This window comes from Primulina huaijiensis, chromosome 8, assembly GCF_012295235.1.
Source record: "Primulina huaijiensis isolate GDHJ02 chromosome 8, ASM1229523v2, whole genome shotgun sequence".
Taxonomy (NCBI): domain Eukaryota; kingdom Viridiplantae; phylum Streptophyta; class Magnoliopsida; order Lamiales; family Gesneriaceae; genus Primulina; species Primulina huaijiensis.
In genome coordinates this window covers 18,451,493-18,479,299 of record NC_133313.1, presented here as the reverse complement: position 1 = coordinate 18,479,299, position 27,807 = coordinate 18,451,493, and the positions used below count along the sequence as shown (strand labels likewise).

General features: G+C 35.9%; 3 protein-coding genes across 4 annotated transcripts; 1 reads left to right on the top strand and 2 right to left on the bottom strand.

The window, feature by feature from the left end:
• Window positions 1-14,535: 14,535 nt before the first annotated feature.
• Window positions 14,536-17,443, top strand: LOC140983479 (luminal-binding protein 5-like). 2 transcript variants are annotated; one of them, XM_073450549.1, is made up of 8 exons: window positions 14,536-14,711; window positions 14,859-15,129; window positions 15,231-15,442; window positions 15,551-15,793; window positions 15,914-16,393; window positions 16,475-16,629; window positions 16,726-16,808; window positions 16,888-17,443. In XM_073450549.1, exons 1-8 carry the CDS (start codon window positions 14,654-14,656, stop codon window positions 17,372-17,374), a joined length of 1,989 nt encoding a protein of 662 aa, XP_073306650.1. In that variant the 5' UTR covers window positions 14,536-14,653; the 3' UTR covers window positions 17,375-17,443. The 2 variants fall into 2 exon arrangements, with proteins under 2 accessions (XP_073306650.1, XP_073306649.1); XM_073450548.1 differs by having other exon boundaries at window positions 14,551-14,711; window positions 14,856-15,129.
• A 2,599-nt stretch (window positions 17,444-20,042) lies between these two features.
• LOC140983150 (hevamine-A-like) lies at window positions 20,043-21,228 on the bottom strand. Its single transcript, XM_073450072.1, has one exon. The coding sequence runs from the start codon at window positions 21,182-21,184 to the stop codon at window positions 20,294-20,296; it is 891 nt and encodes a 296-aa protein (XP_073306173.1). The 5' UTR covers window positions 21,185-21,228; the 3' UTR covers window positions 20,043-20,293.
• Window positions 21,229-22,739: 1,511 nt separating this feature from the next.
• LOC140982243 (putative pentatricopeptide repeat-containing protein At3g49142) lies at window positions 22,740-25,083 on the bottom strand. The gene has a single exon (XM_073448680.1). It carries the CDS (start codon window positions 24,976-24,978, stop codon window positions 22,969-22,971), a length of 2,010 nt encoding a protein of 669 aa, XP_073304781.1. The 5' UTR covers window positions 24,979-25,083; the 3' UTR covers window positions 22,740-22,968.
• Between the last annotated feature and the right edge of the window lie 2,724 nt (window positions 25,084-27,807).

Here is a 27,807-nt window from a genome sequence, read left to right as displayed (position 1 = left end):
AATCTATATATATATATATATATATATATATATCAATTACTAAAACATATAATTTATTTTAAGCAAAAACTTGTGTGAGACTGTAAGGCCCGAGATGTTATCAATTTTGTGAGACCCCGAAAAGAAAATAGTATTGATGACATTTTCGTAATTAAGCGGAAAAATACTTAATTTAAATTTGATGGCATTTTTGTAATTAAGTGGAAAAATACTTGATTTAAATTTGATGGCATTTTCGTAATTATTGGATGGCAATTTCGTAATTATTGAGGGGCTGAATTGCAAATAGTGAAAAGTTGAGGGACTAAAGTGCAAATATGGAATTGGGTGGGACACTTGTCCTCACCATGCAAATTGATATAAAATATTCATTCCTTCACAAACGATTTCAGCAAGAACGAGACTCAAACTTTTGGAAATTCTCTCAAACTTCTGTGTACTCTAGGAAATTGATTGTACCAAATTCGGTTATCAGAATTTGAATCTGAACACAGTTCTGAGATCCTCTCGTCGACAGCTACTACTGGACGTAAGTTTTATTGAGTTCTGTTATCATTTGAAATTATGATATTGGGAGAATTGTTATTTGATCATTATTATGTGTTCTGGGAATACTATACATCGTAGATTCGAAGTCAGATCGAAGAATGGATTGATTCTGGAATTATTATGATTTTCTGATTTTATTGATTGGGACTTGAATAGATTTGAGTTATGGAGTGATTACAGATTGTAATGGATATGGGTTCTGATTTGTAATTGTTATCTGTTGATATGGTATTGATGGGGATACTGAGATTGTGCCGTTATGCCGATGATTTGAATTAAATTCAGATTAATCAAATTCAGTGTTGAATTGAGAATGGAATATTGATAGTATGATTTTCGATATGTCGTTTCAGATTTACAGAGACAGTCTTGAGTTCAGAATTGATATTGCTTCAGACCGAGACTACGAATGAAAGGTATAAGTCAATGTGGTACTGGAACATTGACTCGAGTAGGATATACTTGGGTTTCCCGAAATCACATACTGATTGTTATTATATGCCTTGATTTGAATTGATATGCTTGTTTCTATTGATTTATAGAAAGTCTAGATTAGACGAGTATTAGACGAGTAATCTTGTGACAGAAATGTCGGATAGTGATGGAATCGTCATTGGCACATTGCACTATGTTACAGGATAGTGTATTGGCGAGAGTGTCAAGGTCTGTGACGGATAGGTCAAGACACTGGATGTTTGGTTATATCGATGTTGATTAGAATTGGAGTTTCTTCTATCACGGATATTCGATATGGAATGCCAACATCTGGAAACCGGGATCCCTAGACTAGGATTGAGTCTAGTCTGAGACGTAGAGTTACGAGTTTATTTACAATTTTATATTGATTCATGTTTTCAGATTTGATACATGTTTTTGATATTTGTTTCATGCTTTATATTTGTTTATATGATTGCATGTTTCATTGATTTATACTGGGATTATATTCTCACCGGAGTTATCCGGCTGTTGTCTTGTTTGTATGTGTACATGACAACAGGTGGGACAGGACCAGGGTCCAGGAGATGAGGAGAGATCGTGATTAGAGTGGAGACTACGGACTTGATCTGAGATAGGGTGGAACACTTGATATTTAGTTGTTAAACCTTAGTTTGAATGATTGTATATAGTACAAGACTTGTACTTTAATACTGACATGTATATTAGATTGAATACCATTACGTTCCGCAAATTAAAAAAAAAAATTTAGACCATGTTGATTATAATTAAGTAAATTGTCCCAATGATGATTAAGAACATGATTAGCGTCCGGGTCCCCACAACAGTTGGTATCAGAGCAATAGATCCTTTAGACTGAGATAGAAGCTAGTGAGCGGGGTAGATTGAGTTTTCTTTCCTGCTTTTGTGTGCTAACATGTTTATTGTTTATGTTTACTGAATTATCTGATTTGATATGGTAACCTGTATTATTGAGAATGAATCAGAACCGATTCTTGATCAGAGGTAAGATGATCAGAAAAGGACTGAAACAGATTTGTTTTATTGGATTGCTAACCCTTTTGATAATCAGATATGCCTCCTCGACGAATCCCAGAACAGGACAGTACTTCGAATCCTCCAATGGATGTGACAGCAACACCAATGGAAACCTTGTTAAAGAGATTTCAGTCATTCCATCCGCCGACTCTGAAGGGTACTGAGATTTCAGTGGATTGTGAGAGTTGGCTAGACGATATCGAGATGCTGTTTGAGTCCCTAGACTACACTGACGAGCGGAGAGTGAAACTGATAGGGCACCAGTTGCATGATGTTGTCAAGAACTGGTGGATCACGACCAAGAAGGCATTGGAACACCGAGGTACGGCTATTACCTGGAATGTGTTTAGAACTGAATTTTATCAGAGGTTCTTTCCAGTGTCGTACAGGAAAGACAAGGGAGCGGAATTTGCCAATTTGAGACAGGACCAGCTGAATATTGAGGAATATGTGGCCAAATTCTCTTCACTGTTGCGGTTTGCTCCCCACGTAGCTGAACATGATGAGGCCGTTGCGGACCAGTTTATAAATGACCTGAATCCGGAAATCTTTACTTTGGTAAATATCGGGAGGCCGAATAATTTTACTGATGCATTGAACAGAGCCAAGGGAGCCGAAGCCGGTCTGATGAGACAGAGAGGAGCTTCGTTTGTGCCACAGGCACCGCGACCCCAGATGCCTCTACCATCTCCTCGATTGGAGAGTGGCAGTGGTAGTGGAAAGAAAGAATTCCTGAAAGCTAGGGGGAAGCAGTTCAAGAAATCTGGAAGTAGTTCATCCAGTTCTAGTGGCTCGAGACCGATCGGTCAAGGCCAGAGTTATACAGGACCCTATTGCAACACTTGTGGAGGGAAGCATTCCACAGAGCAGTGCCGAGGAGTGTTTGGCAGTTGTCGTATTTGCGGACAGCCGGGACATTTTGCTAGAGTATGTCCCCAGAGAGGTTCTCAAGGATCCCAGGGAGCAGAGTCATCTGGATCAGTGGCTCAGACAGGGAGACGACCATCAGCTGTTCATTCTTTCCAGCCAGCACCATCTACCCAGTCACAACAAAGGCCAGGAGGAAGCCAGACAGTTAGCCAGCCTCCTAGACAGCAGGCCAGGGTATTCGCTTTGACGAAGGAGCAGGCCCAGGATGCACCTGATGACGTTGTTGCAGGTAACTGTTTTATTTCTGGTTATCCTGCGTATGTATTGATAGATACTGGTGCATCATATACATTCATATCTGAACGATTTGCATTGATGCATTCTTTGCCTATTGAGTCATTATCTGCTGTAGTGTCTGTCTCTTCTCCGTTGGGGACAGGTTTGATATCAGTGAAATCTGTGAAATGTTGTATGCTACAGTATGATGGGCATGAGATTGAGTTAGATTGTATTGTGCTTGGGTTATCTGATTTTGATTGTATTATCGGTATCGATATGTTAACCAAGTACAGAGCCACTGTTGATTGTTTCCACAAGATTGTGAGATTCAGACCGGATATGGCTGATGAGTGGAAATTCTACGGTAAGGGTTCTCGATCTAGAATTCCTTTGATATATGTATTGTTTATGACTCGATTGTTGCAGAAAGGAGCGGAGAGATTCCTTGTCTATTCAGTGGATTTACTGAAATCGAGTCCATCATTGACGGATTTGCCAGTGATTTGCGAGTTTGCTGATGTCTTTCCAGATGAGGTTCCTGGGTTGCCTCCGATTCGAGAGATAGACTTCAGTATTGAGTTGATGCCAGGTACAGTTCCGATTTCGAGGGCTCCGTACAGAATGGCACCGATTGAATTGAAGGAGTTGAAAGAACAGTTGGAGGATTTACTGGCCAAGGGGTATATCAGACCGAGTGTGTCTCCTTGGGGTGCTCCAGTACTGTTTGTGAGGAAGAAAGACGGTTCGATGAGACTTTGTATTGACTACCGGCAATTGAACAAAGCAACGGTAAAGAATAAATATCCCTTGCCTCGTATTGATGATTTGTTTGACCAGTTGCAGGGTTCTTCGGTATATTCCAAGATCGATTTGAGATCTGGATACCATCAGCTGAGAGTCAGGGATTCTGATATCTCGAAGACAGCATTTAGAACCAGGTATGGACATTATGAGTTTATTGTCATGCCGTTTGGTTTGACGAATGCACCGGCTGTATTTATGGGATTGATGAACCGTATCTTTCAGAGATATCTTGACGATTTTGTGATTATATTCATCGATGATATTTTGATTTATTCGAAGAATATGATTGATCATGCTGAGCATTTGAGAACTGTTTTGAGAACTCTGAGGGCTGAGAAATTGTATGTCAAACTATCGAAATGTGAGTTCTGGTTGAGACAGGTAGTATTTTTGGGTCACATCATATCCGGAGATGGTATTTCTGTTGATCCTAGCAAGGTTGAGGCCGTGATTTCTTGGCCGAGACCGACATCAGTGCCGGAAATACGCAGTTTTATGGGTTTGGCAGGATATTATCGACGATTTATTAAAGATTTCTCCAGTATTGCTAAACCTATTACGCAGCTGACTCAGAAGAATGCTCCGTTTGTTTGGTCAGAGGAGTGTGAATCCAGTTTCTTGGAGTTAAAGAAGAGATTGACCAGTGCTCCGGTGTTGACTATCCCGTCAGGTACTGGTGATTTTGTGGTTTATTGTGATGCGTCTCACCGAGGATTGGGTTGTATTCTGATGCAGCGAGGGCATGTTATCGCCTATGTCTCAAGACAGTTGAAGCCACACGAGACTCGTTATCCAATTCATGATCTTGAATTGACGGCCATTGTATTTGCATTGAAAATATGGCGACACTACCTTTACGGTGAGAAATTTGAGATTTATTCTGATCATAAAAGCTTGAAGTATCTGTTTTCACAGTCAGAGTTGAATATGAGAAAGTNTATTCTGATCATAAAAGCTTGAAGTATCTGTTTTCACAGTCAGAGTTGAATATGAGACAGTGAAGATGACTTGATTTATTAAAAGACTTTGATTGTGAAATCAAATATTATCCTGAAAAATCCAATGCAGCAGCAGATGCACTGAGTCGAAAGGTATGTTCCTTATCCTTATCGACGATTGGTGTTTCGAATTTGATAGAAGATTGCTATTTGTCTGGATTAACCTTTGAAACAGATTGTCAGCCTCTGGGATTGTATACTATTCGAGCTGAACCAGAACTGATATTGAGAATCAAAGAGGACAGAAAGTTGATCAGAAGGTGCAGAATTCGATTGCTTTGGTCAGAGCTGGACATCAATCTGAGTGTCAGAAGCGCACAACAGTCGTTTTAGCATTCATCCGGGTGGCAGGAAAATGTACAATGATATGAAAACACAATATTGGTGGAAACAGATGAAATCTGATGTTACTGAATTTGTATCCAAGTGTCTGAATTGCCAGCATGTGAAAGCTGAAAGAAAGAAACCTGGAGGATTGTTACAGAGTTTGTCTATTCCTGAATGGAAATGAGATCACATTTCCATGGATTTTGTGACGCAGTTACCAAGATCCTCCCGAGGTTGTGATGCGATTTGGGTCGTGATTGATCGATTGACCAAATCTGCATGTTTTATTCCATACAAGATGACGTACAGATATGATCAGATGGCCGATATTTATGTTAAGGAAGTGGTTAGATTGCACGGAGTGCCGAAGTCGATTGTTTCGGACCGCGACCCTCGGTTTACTTCGCACTTCTGGAAGAGTTTGCAGCAAGCTCTCGGTACAAAGTTACATCTGAGTACCGCATATCATCCACAGACTGACGGACAGTCAGAGCGGACTATCCAGACATTGGAAGATATGCTGAGAGCCGTAGTGCTTGATTTTAGCACTAGTTGGCAAGATGCATTGCCACTTTGTGAATTTTCGTACAACAACAGCTATCAGACGAGTATTGAGATGGCACTGTTCGAGGCGTTGTATGGAAATAAGTGCAGATCCCCTTTGTATTAGGACGATGTCTCTGAGGTACCTGAGATTGGACCTGATATGATCAGAGATATGACTGAGAAAGTGAAACTGATTCAGAAGAGAATGAAGACTGCTCAAGACAGACAGGCCAAATATGCCAATGCTCGACGGAGACCGTTGGTATTTGAGACAGGAGACCGAGTATTCCTGAAGATTTCACCTTTCAGAGGAATTGTCAGATTTGGCAAGAAAGGAAAGCTGTCTCCACGATATATTGTGCCGTATGTGATTCTCGAGAAGATAGGAGATCGTGCCTATCGACTTGCATTACCCCCTTCTCTATCTGGAATACATCATGTCTTTCATGTATCTATGTTACGGAAATATCTCCCCGATGATTCCCATATTTTCCAGCCAGACGAGGCTGAGCTTGACGAGTCTCTGAGTTATATTGAGAAACCGGTTCAGATTATTGATCGTAAAGAAAAGCAACTCAGAACGAAGATTATTCCTCTTGTGGAAGTGCAATGGACTCATCATGGAACTGAAGAAGCTACTTGGGAGACTGAATCAGATATGAGGCAGGAGTTCCCAGAACTATTCCACTAATGTGAGTCTTCTATTTTCAGTTTCTATTATTTTGTCTGACTATTGCATTTGATACGATTTGATTACCTATGATTTCGGGGACGAAATCGTGTCTTAGAGGAGGAGAATTGTAAGGCCCGAGATGTTATTAATTTTGTGAGACCCCGAAAAGAAAATAGTATTGATGGTATTTTCGTAATTAAGTGGAAAAATACTTAATTTAAATTTGATGGCATTTTTGTAATTAAGTGGAAAAATATTTGATTTAAATTTGATGGTATTTTCGTAATTATTGGATGGCAATTTCGTAATTATTGAGGGGCTGAATTGCAAACAGTGAAAAGTTGAGGGACTAAAGTGCAAATATGGAATTGGGTGGGACACTTGTCCTCACCATGCAAATTGATATAAAATATTTATTCTTTCACAAACTATTTCAGCAAGAACGAGACTCAAACTTTTGGAAATTCTCTCAAACTTCTGTGTACTCTAGGAAATTGATTGTACCAAATTCGGTTATCAGAATTTGAATCTGAACACAGTTCTGAGATCCTCTCGTCGACAGCTACTACTGGACGTAAGTTTTATTGAGTTCTGTTATCATTTGAAATTATGATATTGGGAGAATTGTTATTTGATCATTATTATGTGTTCTGGGAATACTATACATCGTAGATTCGAAGTCAGATCGAAGAATGGATTGATTCTGGAATTATTATGATTTTCTGATTTTATTGATTGGGACTTGAATAGATTTGAGTTATGGAGTGATTACAGATTGTAATGGATATGGGTTCTGATTTGTAATTGTTATCTGTTGATATGGTATTGATGGGGATACTGAGATTGTGCCGTTATGCCGATGATTTGAATTAAATTCAGATTAATCAAATTCAGTGTTGAATTGAGAATGGAATATTGATAGTATGATTTTCGATATGTCGTTTCAGATTTACAGAGACAGTCTTGAGTTCAGAATTGATATTGCTTCAGACCGAGACTACGAATGAAAGGTATAAGTCAATGTGGTACTGGAACATTGACTCGAGTAGGATATACTTGGGTTTCCCGAAATCACATACTGATTGTTATTATATGCCTTGATTTGAATTGATATGCTTGTTTCTATTGATTTATAGAAAGTCTAGATTAGACGAGTATTAGACGAGTAATCTTGTGACAGAAATGTCGGANAAAAAAAAAATTTAGACCATGTTGATTATAATTAAGTAAATTGTCCCAATGATGATTAAGAACATGATTAGCGTCCGGGTCCCCACAACAGTTGGTATCAGAGCAATAGATCCTTTAGACTGAGATAGAAGCTAGTGAGCGGGGTAGATTGAGTTTTCTTTCCTGCTTTTGTGTGCTAACATGTTTATTGTTTATGTTTACTGAATTATCTGATTTGATATGGTAACCTGTATTATTGAGAATGAATCAGAACCGATTCTTGATCAGAGGTAAGATGATCAGAAAAGGACTGAAACAGATTTGTTTTATTGGATTGCTAACCCTTTTGATAATCAGATATGCCTCCTCGACGAATCCCAGAACAGGACAGTACTTCGAATCCTCCAATGGATGTGACAGCAACACCAATGGAAACCTTGTTAAAGAGATTTCAGTCATTCCATCCGCCGACTCTGAAGGGTACTGAGATTTCAGTGGATTGTGAGAGTTGGCTAGACGATATCGAGATGCTGTTTGAGTCCCTAGACTACACTGACGAGCGGAGAGTGAAACTGATAGGGCACCAGTTGCATGATGTTGTCAAGAACTGGTGGATCACGACCAAGAAGGCATTGGAACACCGAGGTACGGCTATTACCTGGAATGTGTTTAGAACTGAATTTTATCAGAGGTTCTTTCCAGTGTCGTACAGGAAAGACAAGGGAGCGGAATTTGCCAATTTGAGACAGGACCAGCTGAATATTGAGGAATATGTGGCCAAATTCTCTTCACTGTTGCGGTTTGCTCCCCACGTAGCTGAACATGATGAGGCCGTTGCGGACCAGTTTATAAATGACCTGAATCCGGAAATCTTTACTTTGGTAAATATCGGGAGGCCGAATAATTTTACTGATGCATTGAACAGAGCCAAGGGAGCCGAAGCCGGTCTGATGAGACAGAGAGGAGCTTCGTTTGTGCCACAGGCACCGCGACCCCAGATGCCTCTACCATCTCCTCGATTGGAGAGTGGCAGTGGTAGTGGAAAGAAAGAATTCCTGAAAGCTAGGGGGAAGCAGTTCAAGAAATCTGGAAGTAGTTCATCCAGTTCTAGTGGCTCGAGACCGATCGGTCAAGGCCAGAGTTATACAGGACCCTATTGCAACACTTGTGGAGGGAAGCATTCCACAGAGCAGTGCCGAGGAGTGTTTGGCAGTTGTCGTATTTGCGGACAGCCGGGACATTTTGCTAGAGTATGTCCCCAGAGAGGTTCTCAAGGATCCCAGGGAGCAGAGTCATCTGGATCAGTGGCTCAGACAGGGAGACGACCATCAGCTGTTCATTCTTTCCAGCCAGCACCATCTACCCAGTCACAACAAAGGCCAGGAGGAAGCCAGACAGTTAGCCAGCCTCCTAGACAGCAGGCCAGGGTATTCGCTTTGACGAAGGAGCAGGCCCAGGATGCACCTGATGACGTTGTTGCAGGTAACTGTTTTATTTCTGGTTATCCTGCGTATGTATTGATAGATACTGGTGCATCATATACATTCATATCTGAACGATTTGCATTGATGCATTCTTTGCCTATTGAGTCATTATCTGCTGTAGTGTCTGTCTCTTCTCCGTTGGGGACAGGTTTGATATCAGTGAAATCTGTGAAATGTTGTATGCTACAGTATGATGGGCATGAGATTGAGTTAGATTGTATTGTGCTTGGGTTATCTGATTTTGATTGTATTATCGGTATCGATATGTTAACCAAGTACAGAGCCACTGTTGATTGTTTCCACAAGATTGTGAGATTCAGACCGGATATGGCTGATGAGTGGAAATTCTACGGTAAGGGTTCTCGATCTAGAATTCCTTTGATATATGTATTGTTTATGACTCGATTGTTGCAGAAAGGAGCGGAGAGATTCCTTGTCTATTCAGTGGATTTACTGAAATCGAGTCCATCATTGACGGATTTGCCAGTGATTTGCGAGTTTGCTGATGTCTTTCCAGATGAGGTTCCTGGGTTGCCTCCGATTCGAGAGATAGACTTCAGTATTGAGTTGATGCCAGGTACAGTTCCGATTTCGAGGGCTCCGTACAGAATGGCACCGATTGAATTGAAGGAGTTGAAAGAACAGTTGGAGGATTTACTGGCCAAGGGGTATATCAGACCGAGTGTGTCTCCTTGGGGTGCTCCAGTACTGTTTGTGAGGAAGAAAGACGGTTCGATGAGACTTTGTATTGACTACCGGCAATTGAACAAAGCAACGGTAAAGAATAAATATCCCTTGCCTCGTATTGATGATTTGTTTGACCAGTTGCAGGGTTCTTCGGTATATTCCAAGATCGATTTGAGATCTGGATACCATCAGCTGAGAGTCAGGGATTCTGATATCTCGAAGACAGCATTTAGAACCAGGTATGGACATTATGAGTTTATTGTCATGCCGTTTGGTTTGACGAATGCACCGGCTGTATTTATGGGATTGATGAACCGTATCTTTCAGAGATATCTTGACGATTTTGTGATTATATTCATCGATGATATTTTGATTTATTCGAAGAATATGATTGATCATGCTGAGCATTTGAGAACTGTTTTGAGAACTCTGAGGGCTGAGAAATTGTATGTCAAACTATCGAAATGTGAGTTCTGGTTGAGACAGATAGTATTTTTGGGTCACATCATATCCGGAGATGGTATTTCTGTTGATCCTAGCAAGGTTGAGGCCGTGATTTCTTGGCCGAGACCGACATCAGTGCCGGAAATACGCAGTTTTATGGGTTTGGCAGGATATTATCGACGATTTATTAAAGATTTCTCCAGTATTGCTAAACCTATTACGCAGCTGACTCAGAAGAATGCTCCGTTTGTTTGGTCAGAGGAGTGTGAATCCAGTTTCTTGGAGTTAAAGAAGAGATTGACCAGTGCTCCGGTGTTGACTATCCCGTCAGGTACTGGTGATTTTGTGGTTTATTGTGATGCGTCTCACCGAGGATTGGGTTGTATTCTGATGCAGCGAGGGCATGTTATCGCCTATGTCTCAAGACAGTTGAAGCCACACGAGACTCGTTATCCAATTCATGATCTTGAATTGACGGCCATTGTATTTGCATTGAAAATATGGCGACACTACCTTTACGGTGAGAAATTTGAGATTTATTCTGATCATAAAAGCTTGAAGTATCTGTTTTCACAGTCAGAGTTGAATATGAGACAGCGAAGATGGCTTGATTTATTAAAAGACTTTGATTGTGAAATCAAATATTATCCTGAAAAATCCAATGCAGCAGCAGATGCACTGAGTCGAAAGGTATGTTCCTTATCCTTATCGACGATTGGTGTTTCGAATTTGATAGAAGATTGCTATTTGTCTGGATTAACCTTTGATCTGAGATAGGGTGGAACACTTGATATTTAGTTGTTAAACCTTAGTTTGAATGATTGTATATAGTACAAGACTTGTACTTTAATACTGACATGTATATTAGATTGAATACCATTACGTTCCGCAATTATAAAAAAAAAAATTTAGACCATGTTGATTATAATTAAGTAAATTGTCCCAATGATGATTAAGAACATGATTAGCGTCCGGGTCCCCACAGAGACGGTCTCACAGTTCATATTTTGTGATACAGATATCTTATTTGGGTCATTAATGAAAAAATATTATTTTTTATGCTAAAATTATTACTTTTTATTGTGAATATCAGTAGGATTGACTCGTCTCACAGATAAAGATTCGTGAGATCGTATCACGAGAGACATGATCTTTATTTTATTTGTTTTATTAGGTGCGTGGAACGTGCTTTGTGTCATTAATCAGTCATGTTACTCTCTTCCCATTCGTTTTAATATAATATATATAGATGATATATAATATTTTTCTATTTTCTTTTAAGATTAGTTCTTGATTCCGAGTACTAAACTTACATCACGATGTTGCACTTGGATCTCTCGAACTATATTTTAGTTAGCTAAAAAATTCATTAATAAATAATGGTCATATGGAATATCATAAGTATGACTTTTAAATTGTAAACAATGATAGATCAATCGATCTATTCGAATATAATATTTCAACGTAGAAAATTAGAATCCAAATATTTGGTCTCTATTTTATGTTTTTAGTCATCTGACTTTGTATTTCGTTGGGTTTTAGTTCTGTTTCATCATATCATCGACGTGTGACTAGGAGTAGGAAAAAATATCGAATTTTCAGTATACCGAAGTTATCGTACCGAAAAATATCGAATTTATCGAAAATTTTAGTATATGAAAATTTTCGGTACGATATGGTACCGAAAATTTTCGGTACGGTAACGGTTTAAATTTGAAATTTTTCGGTATATATCGAAATAATATATATAAATTAAAATATATGTAATATTTTTAAATAATAAAGTTAAATTTTTTAAAAATATATGGTAATTTTTTTGATATAAAACGATATATATCGATATTGTTTCAAAATAAAGAATTTAACTTTTGTTTGGACTCATCATGTTGGAATAATCCAAATCAAAGTTCAGTGAAGCAACTCGACTCATAGTTGAGAACTTAAACTGATGAGAAGTCTTATCTCTGTCGTCTAACCTTACAGCTAGTTTGAGGACTTGATGATGGGCTTCGACTTGTTAAAAAGCTGATAGGTTTCAGAAATCATAGGACCTCAAACATCGTTGCAAAGATAGCGGATGAAGAAGTCTCACGTGTTGCAGTTGAAGTTTATTGGTGTTCATTGATGTCTTGGATCTCCATTCACATGTTGCGGTTGGTGTTTATTTTCTTGATGGATTTGTTTTGTATATATTTTTCATGGTTTCTTTGACTGTCTTGTGAGATTTGTTTAGTATTGGTGATAACTAGTCTTGGATTTACAAGAGAATGAATTTTTTATATATACTTTCGATATGATTGTATTTTATGATGTATTCGTTGTCATGTCGACACTTCGGTGAAATAAGACCGAAAACTAACAAAAACCAAAATTACATGACTAAAACACAAATTTGATAAGTCAAAAGACAAAAAAGAAAAATGTAAATTGTCTATTTTCCTTATATTATATGTGGTTAATGATATTTTTTTGGGAGCAAATTAAATTGTACATGGATTTCCTACTAGAAACTCAACGAATAATAATGGGATTGACCAATTCAGAGATAAAGAGAAAAGAAGTGGTATAAGAAGCTATTCATCACAGCTTAAATACTAAGTCAACGTTGTCTACCGAATTCATATATATTAATTTTCAGGAATTATTAAACTTTTCAAATTAAAATTATTTATAGTTTTTTGACATATTCTTTGATTTGAAATCAAAGCAACATCAATTGTGGTTTGATTTTTGGATTAAATAAATTCTAAAACATACAAAATAATTTATTTATTATTTTTTAATTAAACCATATAAACTTAACTATAATATAATGGCTTGATTTTGGATTAAGCATTTGAAAAATAAAAAGCGAATTGGCTAATCTACCCATCTCATGTATTTGATATATTAGGCAAAAACTTGTGTGAGACGATCTCACGGGTCGTATTTTGTGAGACGGATCTCTTATTTGGGTCATCCATGAAAAAATATTACTTTTTATGATAAGAGTATTACTTTTTATTGTGAATATCGATAGGATTGGCCCGTCTCACAGATAAAGATTCGCGAGACCGTCTCACAAGAAACCTACTCCTGATATTATTGATTAAGATTATGATATGCCCGTCGGTTCAATCCATATCGTGGAGATTATTATATTCATTTTGTTCAATAATATCTTTGGAGAGGATAGATGATATTTGATTAATTTATTTTTTTCTTACAATACCTTTAAGTTTTAAATAATTAGAAAATTAAAAAATCAGTAACATTTAAATATAATTTATAATATTAATAAATTTAAATTTTTTAATTATCATTAGTAATTATTATATTCAACAATAATTTTATTATTATTATTAGTAACCTTTTTAAATAACAAATCATTTGGATGTTCTTTTTATTTATATTTATTTGCATTTTTACACCGTTAATGTATTTCTATTTCAACTGTATTTGAGGAGGCAAATTCAGTGGTAGGAAAAAGAAAAAGATTTTTTTATTGGTTGGCTAATTATCGTTAGTAGGTCTGTGACACGGCTTGAATTAATTTTATCTATGAAACGAGTTAATCATATTCATATTTATAATAATAATTAATATTTTAGAATAAAAATTAATATTTTTCACAAGTGAATAAAATAGGAGATCAATATAAAAAAATTAACTCGTGAAACCGTCTAACAATTTTTTTAATTAATAATTAAATGAATGAGAATGCAAGGAAGTTGATTCTAACTTCAGAGAAATAAAGAAATTTATTGTGTAAATTTACTTTTTAGAAGATTAAAAATTCCGATATTTAATATAATATATTTAATTAATTTTCTCTAAAAAGACGTTTGGATATAACGTAAAAAAGAGATTTTGGCCAGTAGAAACCTGTTGATTGACCAGTTTTTTTTTATTTTTTTTATTTTTATGCTTAAAAAGTATCCTAAAATAGATTTAGGTGATGTCAAAAATTATTGAAAAACAGTATTTTAAAATATGAAAATTACTATATTTATATTAAAATATTGCGTAATAATATTTGAAAGAAACCCTATGATTGGTCCACGTCAATACAATTGACAATAACTCAATACGTTATTTCCGATTAAATTAGGCTTAAACATGTCATACTAGCGATATGATTGGTCCACGTCATCCTAACTGAACCCCCGTTTCCTATATATACTTGCCATGCACCTTCCCTCGTGAACTTGGAATATCATTAGGCTTCTTCTTCTTCTTCTTTAAAAGAAAAGCAAAGCATTAGGATTCCACTCTATATCAACAACTCTCCCACGCAGAAAGCAGAATCGGACTTTAGTTACCATTGATTCTTGCCAAGTTGTTCGGGGATGGCTTGTGAGTTGAGGAGACACGCTTCTGCATTTTTCTTCGTGATCGCTTTACTCGGTGAGCTTTTCTTATGTATTTTGATATATAGAGAGTTTCGAACTGGTGTTATTGATTTTTCTACGCTTTTCTGTTCATGAGACGTGCATGTGTTGTGGAACGATGACAATATTGAATGAAAGTGTTTTTTATTGCTCTAACTAGCAGGAAGTTTATTTGCATTCACCGTAGCAAACGAGGACGTTACTCCCAAAGTGGGAACGGTTATCGGCATAGATCTTGGTACGACTTATTCGTGTGTTGGTGTTTACAAGAATGGACATTTTGAGATTATAGCGAACGACCTAGGTAACCGCATCACCCCTTCATGGGTTGGCTTCACCGATAACGAAAGGTTGATTGGAGAAGCAGCGAAGAATCAGGCACCCAGTAATCCTGAGAGGACTATCTTTGATGTCAAGAGGCTTATTGGAAGAAAGTAATATCTTGTTTCTTTTTTTTTTGATGATTTCTAATCATGATGTACTAAATATTATTGTGACTGATCATTATATACAACCCCTTGTTGAATCTTGATAGGTTTGACGACAAAGAAGTTCAGAGCGATATGAAACTTGTTCCTTACAAGATTGTCAACAGGGATGGAAAACCTTACGTACAGGTTGTCAAAAATGGTGAGAACAAGGTGTTCAGTCCTGAGGAGATCAGTGCCATGGTTTTGACAAAGATGAAGGAGACAGCCGAAGCCTATCTTGGCAAGGAAATTAAGGATGCTGTTATCACCGTTCCTGGTACGTAAACTTTGAAGCTGTCTTATTTTGATATTAGATGGATATATATATATATATATATATATAGCTATCATTGTGTCTTTATTAAAATTCTTCTGCCTTGTGCAGCTTACTTTAATGATGCCCAGAGACAGGCCACTAAAGACGCCGGAACGATTGCTGGATTGAATGTTGTAAGGATAATCAATGAACCAACAGCTGCAGCAATGGCATATGGTTTGGACAAGAAAGGCGAAGAAAAGAACGTTCTTGTTTTTGACCTCGGTGGCGGAACATTCGATGTTAGCATCTTGACTATTGATAATGGTGTTTTTGAGGTGCTTTCAACTAATGGAGATACTCATTTGGGAGGTAAGAGTACTACTGATTGCGATTATTCGATCTCTTCATCGCTCTGTTGTTTTCGTTTAATAATTGTAGTCACCATCTTTGTTTTTCATGTATCGACCCTGGACGTGTTCTTTATTCCAGGAGAGGATTTTGATCACAGGATTATGGAGTACTTCGTTAAGTTGATAAAAAAGAAGCATGGGAAGGACATTAGTAAGGATAACAGAGCAATGGGAAAGTTGAGGAGAGAAAGTGAGCGTGCTAAGAGGGCTTTGAGCAATCAGCACCAAGTTCGTGTAGAGATCGAGTCCCTCTTTGATGGCATGGATTTCTCCGAACCACTTACGAGAGCTCGTTTCGAGGAATTGAACAACGATTTGTTCAAAAAGACCATGGGCCCTGTTAAGAATGCCCTGGCGGATGCTGGTTTGGGAAAGAACCAGATTGATGAAATCGTTCTCGTGGGTGGTAGCACAAGGATTCCAAAGATTCAGCAGCTTTTGAAAGAATACTTCGACGGGAAGGAACCAAATAAGGGCGTGAACCCAGACGAGGCGGTTGCATTTGGTGCCGCTGTTCAAGGAGGAATCATCAGTGGAGAGGGAGGTGAAAAGACCAAAGGTACGTAATGACTTTCTTGATATTTAGAATCAATCGGTTGTGTGGATGCATGGGATCACTAATTAATTGTTGGTAACTCAGATGTTCTTCTTTTGGATGTGGCTCCGCTTACCCTCGGTATCGAAACTGTCGGAGGAGTGATGTCCAAATTGATTCCAAGAAACACTCGCATCCCAACCGAGAGATCTCAGGTTTTCACCACGTACCAGGACAAACAGACCACCGTCTCCATTCAGGTACGTACGCAATTCTTGAAAATCTATCTATCTATCTATCTTAAGAAGGTTGCTGCATAACGATGACGTTTTCGTTCTTGTTTGATATACATACAGGTCTTTGAGGGTGAAAGAAGTATGACTAAGGACTGTAAATTACTTGGAAGCTTTGATCTCACCGGACTAGCTCCTGCACCAAGGTTTGTATCAACTGCCGATCGATGTTCCATCTATTAATTATGAAACATTAATTATTATTTTTTTGTTTGGTTTCGATAGAGGAACTCCTCAGATTAAAGTAACATTCGCGATAGATGTCAGTGGCATTCTAAATGTCAAAGCCGAAGATATGGCCGCCGGGCGTTCAGCAAAGATCACAATCACCAATGACAAAGGACGTATGTCTGAAGAAGAGATCGAGCGTCTGGTGAAGGAGGCGGAGGAGTTCGCGGAGGAAGACAGGAAGGTCAAAGAGAGAATCGACGCCCGGAACGGCCTGGAGTCGTACCTGTACAACATGAGGAATCAGATAGACGACAAGGACAAACTGGCGGACAAATTAGATCCCGACGAGAAGGAGAAAATCGAGGCCGTAACAAAGGAGGCCCTCCGGTGGATGGACGACAGTCAGGACGCAGAGAAGGAGGATTACGACGAGAAGCTTAAAGAGGTGGAATCCGTCTGCAATCCAATCATCACCGCCGTTTATCAGCGGTCCGGTGGCGACGCGGCAGATGAGGAAGACGTAGCCCATGATGAACTGTGAAAAGTTCTTAAATTTTCTTGTTGCTTTTATATATTATTATCAACTTTTACAATATAGAGACTATCTTTTCTATGAACAAAGTTTTTTGTTACTTTATTATGGATTTAAATTTTACTTAATTCCATTTCTTTTTATATTATTAAAATACTTGTGATTGAGTAACATATTTTTAAAAATTTATGAACACATATATATTATTAATCATAATAAATTAAATATATTAAATTTTTATAAAGTTTACGCTAATTGTAAATATTTTAACATATTTTTTTATTTTCATGGACAAATAATTACCTGTTTTTTTGTTAGATATAATGTCAATAACAAAATTGATATATTTTTACGTAATTTTTTTTACTAAAAATAAATGAAATTATTTTATGTTTGATTATTTATTAATAATGAAAATTATTGTTACATATTTTTTAAAATATTAATTAATTAAATATACATGTTGAATTCATTTGAATAATTAAAGTTTAATTACAATAAATTTGTTATTGATAAGTAAAAATATTTATACTGATAGATATAAATATTTTAAATAAATAAAAGTTATTCACGTTCAATTGTTAATTCAAAAAAGTTTAAAAAAAAATCACAATCATAATGTTCAATGAAAATGTTTATAAATGTTAATAAAAGTCCTGTACAATAATCTACAAGATTATGTGAGATTCTACAAAAATTGGTAGAAAATCTGTCAATTCCACAAAAGTCTGTTATTTTAAAAAATTTAGCAAACCTACGCAACGAATACACCTCACAAAATTAGAATGAATGATTTGAAAACACTTGTGTTCAGCAAATATATTTTTTTCTTTGCTTCAATTTCAAATTTCACTATCCAACAGCCAACCTAGAAATTTAAAATCCATGCAATTCAAATTCTTTTTTTTTGAAATCCTCCCACAAATCCAAATATAAACGCAACCTGTTGTAATAGACTAAGAATTTGTGAATATGGTGAATTATGAGTTGCCATTGTAATCAACAAAAACATGCAGAAACATACCTTTAAAATCTTTATTCTCTAAACAAGTAAAAATGAGAATTAAAAAAAAAAAGAAACACAAATATTTACGCGCAAACATGGAAATAATTACGTTAAACACGCATGTGAAATTTTTGTTGAGTTAATATCTTTCTATAATGGATTTGGGCATTTCATGTTGTCTCTTAATGCGAAAATTGCGTCAAATACTCGTTTGAAATTCTTGTTGAACTAATATCTCATCTGTAATAGATTTGATTATTTTAGTCTTTTTTAATATATTTTTTTTGAAGATGCAGACCATTACTTCTCTGAGGAACATGTGTCAAATACCATCAACGTCTTTTTTTTTTGTGTTTGTAATTATTTTTTTCGCTTTCAATATAAGATTTTAAGGAAATAATTATGAGAAATTTTGATTTATGGTAGAAGATGGGCATTTTTTAGAATTAATTAATTAGCTAAGATGTTGAACAACTTTAAATTCTTGTTGAACGTCTAATACCCTTTTCTATAATGAATTTGAGTATCTCTTATATTTTGTTTTGAGTATGCACCCATATATCTACGATTGTGATGGCGCCCCAAAAATGTCTTTTTACAAATCAAAGTTTCCACAATTGTTTACTTTAAATTCAATGCAAAAAAAAGAGTGGAAAACACGAAAAATGTTGATGAGTATTTGACGTAATTTTCTCATATTAATAGGGGTTTAATTTGCACGCTAAAAAAATCCAAGAGAAAGACTGAAATTAATGCTCAAATCCATTGCAGAAGGGTATTAATTAAATTAACGATAAATTCACAGGATATTTGACACAATTTTTACATTAAGAGAGAAAATAAAATGCTCAAATCCATTACAAAGTTTATTCCCCGATCTAAACTTTTTCTAAAATTCTAACGCCATTAAAAAATTAACTTTCTTGTATGTAAATGTGGAGAGTTCAACTGGATTTCTTTATTTAGAACGTACATGCGTACAACACAGCAAAGATATTACTTCACTCGTTTCGACAATGCAGACACATGAAATCCTGAAGGATACACGTACAAGACATGCATACCAACACAACGATTACGTGCATGCATGATGAATGAAATCACTCGGAATAGTTGATCCCAATGTCTGTAACATGGGCTCTATATTGATTTATCTTATCAGAATACCTTTCCCAAAGCATCAGTCGTCCCTAATTTGGCGAAGACGTAATATTTGGTAGGACCTGAGATTCCAGGTCCTTGGGTTCAATGTATCCCGAGCTAACTGGTTGTGTCTACTAACAAACCTCATCGCTTTTTCACTAATCATCCCCTCTAAATCAGAAGGAATCGCCGTCTACTGGTGCCAAGAGACCCTAGAAGGAAACCTAACCAAGGCCTGCGCCACAGGATCACCTAGCTACTTATATAAAGATCGTGGAAATGTGCTGTGAAGATTATTTCAAATACACTTATTATTATTTTTTTAAATAGTTTATCAGATCCGTTTTTCTAAATACCACTTTTTTATGATGGTGTTTTTTTTTAATAAACAGAGGAAGTGATCGATTAATGAAAACGTTGGAATAGCTAGTCATCATGGGATAAAAACGTTTTAATTGATGTCAATCGAATAAAACGTTGGAATATATTGGTCGAAATTCAGTAATAAAAAAAAAATGATCTTTTCCATTGGACGAAAGAGGAACCATTATTATATTATTTATAACCTCTGTTTAAGAAATACAGTGCTCTCACAATGTCAATCAACAGGATTACCGGTCGACCCGGCCACGCAATCATATAATTACCATCCAAATTAATGAACTTATAAGTATATATAAGCATGCATGCATGCATATGTCGGGAGTTGGCACGAATCCAACTACATTTCTTTATTTATATCATACCACCACCAACGGAACGTACGTGCATGAAATTATTCAAACACTGCCCACAATAGCATTGCTATAGCTCTGCAGCAGATCAAAGTACCTGCTCCAAAGCATCACTCCTCCATAATTCGGAGAAGACCTGATAGATGGTAAGACCTGAGAAGTTAGCACGTCGGGTGGAATGTATCCTCCGCCAGCTGCTTCCGGAGACGCCGGCAGGCCCAAGAAGATCTGCCCCTCAGGCACTTCGCCGCTCAACTGGTTCCAGGTGGCCACAAGATTATCAACCCCGCTACGGTAGTCACACTGGGGATTGTTGTAAAACTGTATCCAGACGTAGTCGAACAACCTCGTTTGAATTGCCCGACCTAGATAGTTATCTTGACACTGTGGAGCAGCAGATAAGTATACCTTTCTCTGTGAGCTGTAGCCTGACAGGGCCCTGGCAAGATCGTCCCAGTACAGGCCTGATCCAGATTCAATATCGAAGTCGATGCCATCTAAAACGGCATCTCCTAAAGGCCGGGAAGTGGATTGTCCACCTAAGAAGTTGTTCCAGAGATAATCAGCAACTTGTATGGCATCATCGGCCGATGAAAGGGAGTAGCTGGCTGCATCACCGCCGAGGGACAGTAGTAATTTGACGCCCTGATTCTGGCAGGAACGAATGTCGTTGCTTAATCCTGTGCATGTATCCGAGAGTGGATTGCAGTGGCCAGCCAGGTTTAGGACAGGAGTCTGGCCATTGCCGAATGTGGATAAGAAGGCGATGTTCACGTATTGATAGTTGCCGGTGGCGCAGGTAGCTGAGAGTGTTCCTTCGTTGACGTTTTGGCCCCAGTATACGGCGATTCCTGATGATTTTGAGTGAACGAATAGTGAAAATGCGATGAAGATTGGGAGTAAAAGATGGAAATATGTTTGGGAATGGACTGACATTTTAAAATTATTTTTGTTGTTAATTTTTCGAATGGTTTTTCATTATCTGATGATGGATTTTTATAGGTGAAACTTGAAAAAAGTGAGACAGATTCCAGATTATTTGTGGAAAAATATGAAGGACTACATGCGTGGTCTTGACGGCAACATGAGACTAGTCAACCATTTGATACTAAATAAATGACGGTTTGACAGAAATTTGGTTTTTTGGAAAATTATTTCGTTTTTTCCCCTAAAAATCTGAAATCTAACATTTTTTTATGAAAAAATATATACTTTTAAATGCTGCATAAATAATAAAATCTTCAACAAAGTTATGAGACACTTTTAAGACGTACAGTTAACACATGTTTTCTCTGAAAATATTACTGATAAATTTAAATTGTTACGGAAAATGATATTATATATGGGGTTTTTGAGAAAATTAATTGTAAAGGTTTTATGGATATGAAAATTTTTTCTAGGGTTTTAAGTCATTTTTTCAAAATGTTAATTAAATTCTAAATTTCCATGTTACGTGTACAATTTAATAAGCACGTCGTCGTGCACGTCAAATTTAGACTCCCCATTTTCTAGTCAACTGTGGAGATGAGACTTAAGAGACGAATACCCATTAATTTGCTTTGGAAAATTTCAGAAGGTGCGGACATCACATTTTATATGCATTTTTAACTTGAGAGGTGTACACTTTGATAAACAAATAATTCTAATTACAACTTACAATCATAATCACTTTTGGAGAATCAATATCACCTGAACTTCTGGATTTCAATTAAATCAAGCAGAATCCAACACAAAATCTGACTTTAAAAAACACACAAAACACTGATTTTTTAAAACCAAATTCCAATAATCACTGTTTTTTAGTGATTGAAAACACTCACTAATTCATCCTCTCTACAAGAGCCCGGGTCCAGGTGTAACAGGCATATAATACTTGTCAAGTGGAACTTAGCTTGTTAGATACTTCACCATTTTCAAGACATCTTGACTTTCACAGTAACAACTTCAAGTCCTGTAATTGTATCACATAACCAATGTGAACAGGGAAGAGTTTTCTAGACATGTATCCCCATCAACATACTAGAGAAAATCTGATGTTTGGAAATTAGATGGTGGCATTGTGCATACCAAATGGTATCAACTACTTGCAAGACTTATTCATCGTTAACATGAAGAGGTACGAGAAAAATACAATAGCATGAGAAATTAATGATCACCTTAGTCTAGTTCTAGACGGCTTTCATGCAATTGTCTAATGGCAATCCAAATGTCACCACAAAGTTTCCATTATCAGCATTGCCATCGGAGTCCTCAAAATCACAGTTGTAGCAAACTAGGTGCCCCGTTGTGCTGCATTATAGCTTGATCACATGTACACAGAAAGAGAGCATTCGTAGAACGGATGTTTCTGGAGAGATCGATAATGGCCTTAGAACCAATTCCACAGACAATAGATGTAGATCAATATGACAAAAAGGCAAATAACATATATAAAGTTACATGATAATTTCGAGCCTCAGAATCTGCACCAAAAGCAAGGGAGGTGGATGAATCATTGAAGACTTTTCTTTCTTCTTTCTTTTTCTGGCGGAATGCCATTGAATTTTTTACAACAGTACAAGGCAAAAAGGTCATTTTACTCACAAGAAAAATCAGATGACTGCAAAAGAAATCATCAAGCAAGATTATGATATAATGTGATCTTAGCTCTAGGTTGTCTCGCAGGACCAGTGCCTATGTTTGAGGCAAGGATTTGTGTGCCACCGTTTTCTTGCATTAATTCACCAATAATCACCACAGGAGCAAGCCCCATTCTCAAAGTGGTGAAAACGATTTGTGTCCCTAATTATGATTTCACGCTCACTAATCTGGGAGATGAACTTTATGGCAAAGTGGCAATCCTCACAGACACGTAGATTTTTTGTAACCCTGATTGGCATCCCTGGTTTGCTATTCATAATTGCAAATACAATGGCCAACTTCTCACTGTGTACCACTAGATGGTTTTCTTTATCTTCTTCCTCAACATCATGCATGGCAGTGTCGGTTTTCGGAACATAACCAGCCTCTTTCATCTTCCCCACTAGGGCATCCAACTCTTCGTAGATCTTTAACGAATTAGGGTGTGATCTATCACCAGCAAGAAAAGTGTGGACCTTGTCTTGAAGCTCCACGTTACTCATACCAGGTATTTTCTTGATTCCTCTCCCTTTCATCATAGATCGAATTATTGTTACGTCTTTCCATCTCCCTGCCTTAGCATAAATATTCGATAACATTACAAAATAACCAGATTGCTGTGGAGCCAACTCGAAAAGATGATCTGCAGCTACAACTCCAATATCCATGTTATTGTAGACGTGGCAAGCACTCAATAGAGCTCCCCAAGCCCTCTCGTTTGGTTCCATTGGCATTTTCTTGATATGATCATATGCCTCATCCACTAGACCAGCACGTCCAAGTAGATCAACGATGCAAGTAGAGTGTTCTAACCTTGGAACTATCTTATATTCATCTGTCATCAATCTATAATAATATCTCCCTTCTGATAACAATCCCGCGTGGCTGCAAGCCGAAAGAATTGAGACAAAAGCTATAGAATCAGGAACAAAACCCAAGTCCTGCATTTTAGTAAATAACTCAATGGCTTGATAACCTTTGCCGCTCCTACCATAAGCAGACATCAATGAAGTCCATGATACAATGTCCTTAATGTGCATCTTATCAAACACCTTCCTCGCTTCTTGCAAACATCCACACTTGGCATACATGTCGATTAACGCATTCTCTATAGACAAGTTTGGCAAAAGGCCCTTTGTTTTAACATATTCATGAATCCGTTTTCCTAGTGATACTGCAGAAAGATCCCCACATGCCGGTAGAACACTAGTTATAGTAATAGCATCCGGTTCCACCCCATGAGCTTGCATTTGTGAATAAAGCCCAAGACCCTCACTAGGCATCAAATTATTTGCATACACTGCAATCATCACGTTCCAAGCCACCAATTCTTCTTTGGCCATATCCATGAAAATTTTTCTCACAAACACAATATTTTCCGTGCTTGTATTAGTCACAGCAGGTGAGAGGCTAGCCATTGTACCCGAATCAGGTTTCACACCTAACGATTCCATCTCTTTACACACTTCAAGTGCATCATCAAACCTCCCATTTTGTGCATAACAGGCAACCATAGAATTCCAAGAAACAATATCCCTACGGAGCATTTCATTAAGAACTTGCCTTGCATTCACCAGACCACCACATTTCCCATACATTGCGACGAGACCATTCCCAGTAAACAAGGTCAAATCAAGTCCCTTCTTCACAGCCGGGCAGTGAATTTGCAATCCGAACCTCAAATCATTCGACCCGGAACAAGCCTTCAGAATGCAAGGTAACGTGTAATGATCTGGCACAACCCCTGACGAAAGTATACTCTTATACATCAAAATCGCATCTTTATAACAATTATTATTCACATAACTTCTGATCATGACATTACAGATAACAGTATTTCTTTCAGGAATTTTATCAAACAACTTCCGGGTCGTGTCAGGCCTACCACGAGCAGCATATGCTCTCATCAACTTGATGGCGAGCGCTGTGTCTGAGTTTAAATTAATATCGGAAACAATTCTCGAGTGGACTTTCTTGAGGGTTTTGATATCGGGGTTCTTGTCTAACAACAGGTTTATCATATCCTTGTTGTTTTTATGGGAAGATTGCGGTTTTTGAATGGGATTTAGAACATGGCGGGAAAGCTTTGTCGGGTTCTTCAACGGTTTCATCGACTTAAAATTTTGACATCATCACAGGAAATCTATTCTCCGCGTCTCGACATGGTGGATAAAATCCTGCTGGATCGAGTTAAAGCAACACATGTGGTTTATGATGGCATGAAGACTGGTTGATGATAAAAACTTGTGTGAGACGATCTCACGTATCGTATTTTGTTAGACATGTCTCTTATTTGGATCATCCATGAAAAAATATTATTTTTTATGCCAAGAGTATTATTTTTTATTGACGTATCACATATACAGATTCGTGAGACCGTCTCACGGTAGACCTACTTTTTGTTGATATATTATATGGAAATATTGATTTTTTTATTTTATTTAATAAATTTTTTATTTAATTTACAACACTTTTTTTTATCTTAAAAATTGTTATATTGTTTGGTGTGATTGATTAAAGGTTTATGAAATACAAACTCAACTCATACTACGAACATCATGTATAAAAAAAACTTTATAAATTAATTCTCGATAAGTTAATAATTTTTTTTTAAAATATATGGTTCCAACTTGAGTAAATATACTATATTAATAATTAATAATTTTGATAAATTACTAAGATAATGTTTTTCGAAAGACCCTTGTATAAAACTACAGCCTTATTAATATCATAAATTAATAATTTTCTAAAATTACAAACATAACTATAATAATTTAGTAAAATATAATTCTTTTGTTGTTTGTTTTTCATTAAATTTAATTTTATTGTTGGTTTTGTTCATATGAGATTTTTATTTGATTAATCAATATAACAAATATTATTTAATTATTTACATATTTTAATAAATATATATGTACAATGAAATTTTTTGACATTAATCCAAAAAATATGAACAAATATTATTGAAACGCATTGGCTTTTTATGTAATTAAATTTATGTTCTGAATAAAAAAATAATCTTTAAATAATAAATTATTAATTTTTTCGATTATTTAATACTTCTCTAAATTAATAAAATTTCATGATGTCAATATTATTAATTTATCTTTATTTTACTGTAATAATTAGTTATGCTACATTTGATGAAACATTTTTCTTAATTGAATAACTGTTATTTCACACATATGCATTTTACATATTCATATAATTCGATTATCTAACACCATGAACCAAACAAAATGTCGGGCATTTCCATTCTTGTAGGGTGATAATGAGTTCTTTTTGGGTGATAATGAGCTTTTACAAGTTATCGAATTTTGGATATACTATACTGTATTGAAAAATGTCGGATTTACCGAAATTTTCGATATAGTATGGTATCAATACCGAAATTTTCGGTACGATAACGGTATAAAATTCGAAATTTTTTGTATATACTGAAATACCAAAATACCTGGATAATATATATAATTTAAAGCATATACTATTTTTAAATAATAAACTTAAATTTTTAAAAAATATAATATATTTTTTCATTATAAAACAATATATAGAGATATCGTATATATATTTTTTCATTATAAAACAATATATAGAGATATCGTATCAAAATATTGGTATGCCGCATCATTTCTGTATAATAAGTATGTTAGTTATAAATTTTCGATATACCGAAATTTTCGATATGATATTGATATAAATATTTTTTTAATAACCTAATTTTTTATATACATTTTTTGATGTGATATGATATTGTATATCACTTCTAATTTTAGTTATTGGATTGAATTAGTATTTGGAGAGGTGATATCATGATTTTAAAACTTATATTTAAAAAATATTGTATAATTAGGACGAAAACTAGTAAGATTCCACCACTAAAATATATGACAAAATTATTAAATAAGTCTAGATTAGTGGTATAAATGAATCAAACCGGTTTTCGAGTTTTTTGAGTCAGAATTGAAAAACTCGAAAATCGATTCGATTCGTTCGACTCGAAAAATATTTGATTTATATTCGAACTGAACTCATACATATTCGAAATTTTTTCGAGCCGAACTCGAGCCCAAATTATTTTGTTCGATAGTTCGCGATCTGCTCGTGAATCTTAATATTATATTAATATAATATAATTATATAATAAATAAATAAATTTCGAGCCTTTCGAGTACTTATTTCGAGCAATAGTTCGAATAGTTCACGAACATGTTCGAATCTTTCGAGCCAAACTCGAGTTTTAATTTGAACTGAATTCGAACCAAAAGTTTTAAAAGTTTCGAACTTGAATATAACTAATTCGAGTCTTTAAATTTTTATCATATTCAACTCGATTCGATTCATTTACATCTTTAATTAAGATTAGCAACTAACACATAGACTCCATGACATATTACTATATTAGCGATCTTAAATATTAATTTCCATATTCTTTTCATATAATCATGAGTGCTAAAAAATCATGCCTCGGTAAACTTGTAATTAAATATAAAAGACTTTGACTAGGACCACACATATTGCTCGGTGAGCTAATCAATTAGCTGGATGGATACGTTAATTAATTAAAATATGATATGATTAATATATATTTTTCCTTATATTTTTTTCGATTTAATTATATACAAAGGTCGATGCATGGTTTGCTAAGCAATTTTCCATGCTACGAGAAAATCACATTTGAAATAAATATAATTTTAAAATTTATTTTTTTATGGAATTAATGTAAAAAAAAAATTACATGATAAAGTAACTATATCAGTATCTTGCGATGTGTTTTTATCAAGTTTATAATATTCCATTTATAATTATTAAATTTTTATATTAATTATTTCTTTTTCATTTTTAATTAAACATATAATAAAAATTATTTAAGTTCTAACATTTACGATAAAAATAATAAAAAAGAGTTGACTCCATATATCCAACGCAAACAATCACTC

Bases quoted from the DNA above. Each gene is read 5' to 3' on its own strand.
- LOC140983479 (XM_073450548.1), top strand. From the start codon at position 14,654: ATGGCTTGTGAGTTGAGGAGACACGCTTCTGCATTTTTCTTCGTGATC. The intron at 15,443-15,550 runs GTACGTAAACTT...TGCCTTGTGCAG, and splicing joins TGCTGTTATCACCGTTCCTG to CTTACTTTAATGATGCCCAG. The intron at 16,809-16,887 runs GTTTGTATCAAC...TGGTTTCGATAG, and splicing joins GGACTAGCTCCTGCACCAAG to AGGAACTCCTCAGATTAAAG.
- LOC140983150 (XM_073450072.1), bottom strand. From the start codon at position 21,184: ATGTCAGTCCATTCCCAAACATATTTCCATCTTTTACTCCCAATCTTC.
- LOC140982243 (XM_073448680.1), bottom strand. From the start codon at position 24,978: ATGAAACCGTTGAAGAACCCGACAAAGCTTTCCCGCCATGTTCTAAAT.